General features: G+C 41.2%; 1 protein-coding gene across 2 annotated transcripts in view; it reads left to right on the top strand.

The window, feature by feature from the left end:
• Positions 1 to 8,620, top strand: part of b4galnt1b (beta-1,4-N-acetyl-galactosaminyl transferase 1b) — a 53,117-nt gene that overhangs the window by 24,226 nt on the left and 20,271 nt on the right. For both annotated transcript variants that reach the window (XM_061977661.2, XM_061977660.2), the window contains 3 exons: positions 4,542 to 4,646; positions 4,721 to 4,908; positions 5,004 to 5,144. In XM_061977661.2, the coding sequence (XP_061833645.2) occupies positions 4,542 to 4,646; positions 4,721 to 4,908; positions 5,004 to 5,144 (434 nt within the window). The remainder of the gene's footprint in view (positions 1 to 4,541; positions 4,647 to 4,720; positions 4,909 to 5,003; positions 5,145 to 8,620) is intronic.

The following is an 8,620-nucleotide window of genomic DNA, read 5'->3' as shown; positions in this document are numbered from 1 at the left end:
TGTGTAAGAAATTAAAATGCGCCCCCTCTGGCCAAAATAAATCAAATAAATCTGTACATAGAGACATACTGTAATAACTTGAAGTAAATAATGAAGATTAAAAACCAATTACAAACAAAAAAATTCAACAACAACAAAAAAAACTAAAAGCAGACTTTTTTCTTATAAAATTGGGAACAATTTCTCATATTCTTTGTGTTTCTGTAGTATTGCAATATTTTCTCATAAAATTATTACTTTATGTAAAATTATTACTTTTCAATGCAAAATGGTGACATTCGTCTAATAATTCGGACTTTCATCATAATATTGGCAATTTTTTTTTGTTCTTGTAAAATAGTGAAATTTTTTGAGTAAAATTAACGTGTTTTCCGCACTATAAGGCGCACCTAAAAACCTCCAATTTTCTCAAAAGCTGACAGTGCGCCTTATAATCCGGTGCGCCTTATATATGGACCAATATTGAGCCTCAACAGGTCTTGTAACCCCAGCCTCTACTGTAGCGTCTATTCTATGCGCCTTATAATCCGGTGCGCCTCATATATGGACCAATATTGAGCCTCAACAGGTCTTGTAACCGCAGCCTCTACTGTAGCGTCTATTCTATGCGCCTTATAATCCGGTGTGCCTTATATATGGACCAATATTGAGCCTCAACAGGTCTTGTAACCGCAGCCTCTACTGTAGCGTCTATTCTATGCGCCTTATAATCCGGTGCGCCTTATATATGGACCAATATTGAGCCTCAACAGGTCTTGTAACCGCAGCCTCTACTGTAGCGTCTATTCTATGCGCCTTATAATCCGGTGCGCCTTATGTATGGACCAATATTGAGCCTCAACAGGTCTTGTAACCCCAGCCTCTACTGTAGCGTGTATTCTATGCGCCTTATAATCCGGTGCGCCTTATATATGGACCAATATTGAGCCTCAACAGGTCTTGTAACCCCAGCCTCTACTGTAGCGTGTATTCTATGCGCCTTATAATCCGGTGCGCCTTATATGTGGACCAATATTGAGCCTCAACAGGTCTTGTAACCCCAGCCTCTACTGTAGCGTGTATTCTATGCGCCTTATAATCCAGTGCGCCTTATATATGGACCAATATTGAGCCTCAACAGGTCTTGTAACCCCAGCCTCTACTGTAGCGTCTATTCTATGCGCCTTATAATCCGGTGCGCCTTATATATGGACCAATATTGAGCCTCAACAGGTCTTGTAACCCCAGCCTCTACTGTAGCGTCTATTCTATGCGCCTTATAATCCGGTGCGCCTTATATATGGACCAATATTGAGCCTCAACAGGTCTTGTAACCCCAGCCTCTACTGTAGCGTGTATTCTATGCGCCTTATAATCCGTTGCGCCTTATATATGGACCAATATTGAGCCTCAACAGGTCTTGTAACCCCAGCCTCTACTGTAGCGTGTATTCTATGTGCCTTATAATCCGGTGCGCCTTATATATGGACCAATATTGAGCCTCAACAGGTCTTGTAACCCCAGCCTCTACTGTAGCGTGTATTCTATGCGCCTTATAATCCGGTGCGCCTTATATATGGACCAATATTGAGCCTCAACAGATCTTGTAACCCCAGCCTCTACTGTAGCGTGTATTCTATGCGCCTTATAATCCGGTGCGCCTTATATATGGACCAATATTGAGCCTCAACAGGTCTTGTAACCCCAGCCTCTACTGTAGCGTGTATTCTATGCGCCTTATAATCCGGTGCGCCTTATATATGGACCAATATTGAGCCTCAACAGGTCTTGTAACCCCAGCCTCTACTGTAGCGTGTATTCTATGCGCCTTATAATCCGGTGCGCCTTATATATGGACCAATATTGAGCCTCAACAGGTCTTGTAACCCCAGCCTCTACTGTAGCGTGTATTCTATGCGCCTTTTGATCCGGTGCGCCTTATATATGGACCAATATTGAGCCTCAACAGGTCTTGTGACCCCAGCCTCTACTGTAGCGTCTATTCTATGCGCCTTATAATTCGGTGCGCCTTATATATGGACCAATATTGAGCCTCAACAGGTCTTGTAACCCCAGCCTCTACTGTAGCGTCTATTCTATGCGCCTTATAATTCGGTGCGCCTTATATATGGACCAATATTGAGCCTCAACAGGTCTTGTAACCCCAGCCTCTACTGTAGCGTCTATTCTATGCGCCTTATAATCCGGTGCGCCTTATACATGGACCAATATTGAGCCTCAACAGGTCTTGTAACCCCAGCCTCTACTGTAGTGTCTATTCTATGCGCCTTATAATGCGGTGCGCCTTATATATGGACCAATATTGAGCCTCAACAGGTCTTGTAACCCCAGCCTCTACTGTAGTGTCTATTCTATGCGCCTTATAATGCGGTGCGCCTTATATATGAACAAAGTTTCAAAATAGGCCATTCATTGAAAGTGCGCCTTATAGTGGGGAAAATACGGTATGACTTTTGTCATAAATTTGCCAAGTGACATTCCGATTATTATTATTATAATTTTGGCAGATTTTTAAAAAAGTTTTCTTATAAAATGGTGACATTTGTCGAGTAAAATTACGACTCTTTTCATAAAATTGCCAAAATTTTAAGATTTCCCTGTAAAATTGTGACTGTTATTGAGTAACATTCCAACTTTTATCATAATATCACACACATGTTTCGTTTTTCTTGTAAAATGTTGACTTGTGTTGAGTGAAATTACGACTTTTATTTTAATATTAGAGGTAGGCAGTCTTCGGAGGTCTCAAGAAGGTAACAAATACAATAATGTGTGTGTGTGTGTGTGTGTGTGTGTGTGTGTGTGTGTGTGTGTGTGTGTGTGTGTGTGTGTGTGTCTCTCTCTCTCTCTCTCCCCCCTTGTATGTCTACCCTTCTTGATCAACAATGAAAAGTGACCTTCCAAGTTAGGACCGAAATCAAATGAGGGTGGTCCCAAAAAGGAGGGATTTTTCAAATTGACTGTCGGTCCTCCCCCTCTATGTAATACAAAGTGTGTGTAAGAAATTAAAAGGCGCCCCCTCTGGCTAAAATAAATCTGTATATAGAGACATACTGTAATAACTTGAAGTAAATAATGAAGATTAAAAACCAATTACAAACAAAAAATTCAACAACAAAAAAAAACTAAAAGCAGACTTTTTTCTTATAAAATTGGGAACAATTTCTCATATTCTTTGTGTTTCTGTAGTATTGCAATATTTTCTCGTAAAATTATTACTTTTTTATGTAAAATTATTACTTTTCAATGCAAAATGGTGACATTCGTCTAATAATTCTGACTTTTATCACAATATTGCCAATTTTTTTTTTTGTTCTTGTAAAATAGTGAAATTTTTTGAGAAAAACTACCGTGTTTTCCGCACTATAAGGCGCACCTAAAAACCTCCAATTTTCTCAAAAGCTGACAGTGTGCCTTATAATCCGGTGCGCCTTATATATGGACCAATATTGAGCCTCAACAGGTCTTGTAACCCCAGCCTCTACTGTAGCGTCTATTCTATGCGCCTTATAATGCGGTGCGCCTTATATATGAACAAAGTTTTAAAATAGGCCATTCATTGAAGGTGCGCCTTATAGTGCGGAAAATACGGTATGACTTTTGTCATAAATTTGCCAAGTGACATTCCGATGATTATTATTATAATATTGGCAGATTTTAAAAAAAGTTTTCTTATAAAATGTGACATTTGTCGAGTAAAATTACGACTCTTTTCATAAAATTGCCAAAATTTTAAGATTTCCCTGTAAAATTGCGACTGTTATTGAGTAACATTCCAACTTTTATCATAATATCGCACAAATGTTCCGTTTTTCTTGTAAAATGTTGACTTGTGTTGAGTGAAATTACGACTTTTATTTTAATATTAGAGGTAGTGTTATGATCCGCTGCCCGGATCATATTTTTGTTTACGTTTTCAAGATACTTGTGTTTTTTGTTAGTTTTGGACTCCTTGAGTGCCTGTTTTGCACACCTGAGTTTGTTGCCATGGCTGCTTATTATTTTCACCTGCCGCGTGTGTTCCCGACGCGCACCTGTTTGTCATCACTGACATTATTATTTAAGCCTGCCTTCCCTGTCATTCTGTCTTGCTTCCTCGTTTGTTTTCGTACAACAAAAGTCGTCATCTGTTGTACGAAAACAAACTAGGAAGCAAGACAGAATGACAGGGAAGGCAGGCTTAAATAATAATGTCAGTGATGACAAACAGGTGCGCGTCGGGAACACACGCGGCAGGTGAAAATAATAAGCAGCCATGGCAACAAACTCAGGTGTACAAAACAGGCACTCAAGGAGTCCAAAACTAACAAAAAACACAAGTATCTTGAAAACGTAAACAAAAATATGATCCGGGCAGCAGATTATAACAGGTAGGCAGTCTTCGGAGGTCTCAAGAAGGTAACAAATACAATAATGTGTGTGTGTGTGTGTGTGTGTGTGTGTGTGTGTGTGTGTGTGTGTGTGTGTGTGTGTGTGTGTGTGTGTGTGTGTGTGAGGGAGACAGTATTCAGTGTTTTTTCAATCAGTGTTGTGTTTTTCAGTGCACTTGGAGACGGCGCACCATGGAGCCAAGTTCACCATCAAGGTGCGTCACGGTGCGACATCCAAACTGTACAACACAGGACCTGATGAAGGATCACAAGGAGGTGCGGCGTGCCCTCAAGCTTTTTGTTCTTCTTCTTCTTCTTCCCAATGAACCTTCGTGCAACCTTCTCTGCAGAGTACAACATCAGCACCTTGGTTACCATAGCGACAAAAACTCTGCTGCGTTACGACAAGCTCCAGAAGTTAATCGACAGCGTGAGGGAATATTATCCCAGCGTCACCATCGTCATCGCTGATGACAGTGAAGACCCCCAACCTGTCCGGGGGCCCAACATCGAGCATTACATCATGCCCTCTGGAAAGGTGAGGGACACTTTAGGATAGAACATACCTGGCTAGGTGTGTGTGTGTGTGTGTGTGTGTGTTGGATGTCACGCTGAGGTCCTCTTTTGCCCTAGGGATGGTTTGCTGGACGAAACCTGGCCGTTTCCCAGGTGACCACCAAGTATGTGCTGTGGGTGGACGATGACTTCATCTTCACCAGCAAGACCAAGGTGGAGAAACTTGTGGACGTTTTAGAGAAGACCACGTTGGACCTGGTGAGAGAGAGAGTGTGTGTGTGTGTGTGTGTGTGTGTGTGTGAGAATGTGTGAATGAGAGAGAGAGAGAGGGAGAGAGACGTAAAAGAGATGAAGAAAGACGGGAGGAGATAGAGAGAGAGATAAGAGGGAGAAAGAAAGAAAAAGGCAGACAGACAGAGAGAGAGCGAGACAAAGAGTGGGAGAGAGAAAGAAAGAAAACTAAAGAAAGAGATAAAAAGCAAGATAGTTAAAGAGGGAGTGATGGAGAGAAAGCGAGAAAGAGACAAACACGAGAGAGTTAGAGATTGAGAGAGGGATGAAAAGAAAGAGAAAGTGAGAGAGAAATATAGAGTGAGAGAATTAAAGAGAGGGGGATGAAGAGAGAGAGAGAGATAAAAAGCATGTACACGTGCACACGTACATGTATATATGCACACACGTACACATACACACACATATACATGCACACACGTACACATACACCCACATATACATGCACACACGTACACGTACACATACACACACATATACATGCACACACGTACACGTACACATACATACACATATACATGCACACACGTACACATACACCCACATATACATGCACACACGTACACGTACACATACACACACATATACATGCACACACGTACACGTACACATACATACACATATACATGCACACACGTACACATACACCCACATATACATGCACACACGTACACGTACACATACACACACATATACATGCACACACGTACACGTACACATACATACACATATACATGCACACACGTACACGTACACCCACATATACATGCACACACGTACACACACATATACATGCACACACGTACACGTACATATACATGCACACACACATATACATGCACACACGTACATGTACACGTACACACACATATACATGCACACACGTACACGTGCACACACGTATACATGCACACACGTACACACACGTATACATGCACACATGTACACGTACACGTACACACATATACATGCACACACGTACACGTACACCTACACACATACATGCACACACGTACACGTACACATACATATACATGCACACACGTACACATACATATACATGCACACACGTACACGTACATATACATGCACACACGTACACATATACATACATATACATGCACACACGTACACGTACACGTACACACATATGCATGCACACACGTACACGTACACCTACACACATACATGCACACACGTACATATATACATGCACACACGTACACGTACACATACATATACATGCACACACATACACATACATATACATGCACACACGTACACGTACACCTACATATACATGCACACACGTACACATATACATACATATACATGCACACACGTACACGTACACATACACACATATACATGCACACACGTACACGTACACCTACACACATACATGCACACACGTACATATATACATGCACACACGTACACGTACACATACATATACATGCACACACCTACACATACATATACATGCACACACGTACACGTACACGTACATATACATGCACACACGTACACATATACATACATATACATGCACACACGTACACTTACACACTTATACATGCACACACGTACACGTACACCTACACACATACATGCACACACGTACATATATACATGCATACGCGTACACGTACACATACATATACATGCACACACGTACACATACATATACATGCGTACACGTACACATACATATACATGCACACACGTACACATATACATACATATACATGCACACACGTACACGTATACATGCACACACATACATATACATGCACACACATATACATACACATATACATGCACACACATATACATACACACACATATACCTGCACACACGTACACGTACATATACATGCACACACAAATACATGCACACACGTACACGTACACCTACACACATACATGCACACACGTACATATATACATGCATACGCGTACACGTACACATACATATACATGCACACACGTACACATACATATACATGCGTACACGTACACATACATATACATGCACACACGTACACATATACATACATATACATGCACACACGTACACGTATACATGCACACACATACATATACATGCACACACATATACATACACATATACATGCACACACATATACATACACACACATATACCTGCACACACGTACACGTACATATACATGCACACACAAATACATGCACACACGTACACGTATACATGCACACACGTATATACAAACCCCATTTCCATATGAGTTGGGAAGTTGTGTTAGATGTAAATATAAACGGAATACATCCATCCATTCATCCATTTTCTACCGCTTATTCCCTTTGGGGTCGCGGGGGGCGCTGGAGCCTATCTCAATACAATGATTTGCAAATCATTTTCAACCCATATTCAGTTGAATATGCTACAAAGACAACATATTTGATGTTCAAACTCATAAACCTTTTTTTTTTGCAAATAATCATTAACTTTAGAATTTGATGGCAGCAAAACGTGACAAAGAAGTTGGGAAAGGTGGCAATAAATACTGATAAAGTTGAGGAATGCTCATCAAACACTTATTTGGAACATCCCACAGGTGAACAGGCAAATTGGGAACAGGTGGGTGCCATGATTGGGTATAAAAGTAGATTCCATGAAATGCTCAGTCATTCACAAACAAGGATGAGGCGAGGGTCACCACTTTGTCAACAAATGCGTGCGCAAATTTTTGAACAGTTTAAGAAAAAACTTTTTCAACCAGCTATTGCAAGGAATTTAGGGATTTCACCATCTACGGTCCGTAATATCATCAAAGGGTTCAGAGAATCTGGAGAAATCACTGCACGTAAGCAGCTAAGCCCGTGACCTTCGATCCCTCAGGCTGTGCTGCATCAACAAGCGACATCAGTGTGTAAAGGATATCACCACATGGGCTCAGGAACACTTCAGAAACCCACTGTCAGTAACTACAGTTGGTCGCTACATCTGTAAGTGCAAGTTAAAACTCTACTATGCAAGGTGAAAACCGTTTATCAACAACACCCAAAAACGCCGTCGGCTTTGCTGGGTTTGAGATCATCTAAGATGGACTGATACAAAGTGGAAAAGTGTTCTGTGGTCTGACGAGTCCACATTTCAAATTGTTTGTGGAAACTGTGGACGTCGTGTCCTCTGGACCTAAGAGGAAAAGAACCATCCGGATTGTTATAGGCACAAAGTGTAAAAGCCAGCATGTGTGATGGTATGGGGGTGTATTAGTGCCCAAGACATGGGTAACTTACACATCTGTGAAGGCACCATTAATGCTGAAAGGTACATACAGGTTTTGGAGCAACATATGTTGCCATCCAAGCAACGTTACCATGGACGCCCCTGCTTATTTCAGCAAGACAATGCCAAGCCACGTGTTACATCAACGTGGCTTCATAGTAAAAGAGTGCGG

Source organism: Nerophis lumbriciformis, linkage group LG18, assembly GCF_033978685.3.
Source record: "Nerophis lumbriciformis linkage group LG18, RoL_Nlum_v2.1, whole genome shotgun sequence".
In the NCBI taxonomy this organism is placed as follows: domain Eukaryota; kingdom Metazoa; phylum Chordata; class Actinopteri; order Syngnathiformes; family Syngnathidae; genus Nerophis; species Nerophis lumbriciformis.
This window is presented reverse-complemented; position numbering and strand designations above follow the sequence as displayed.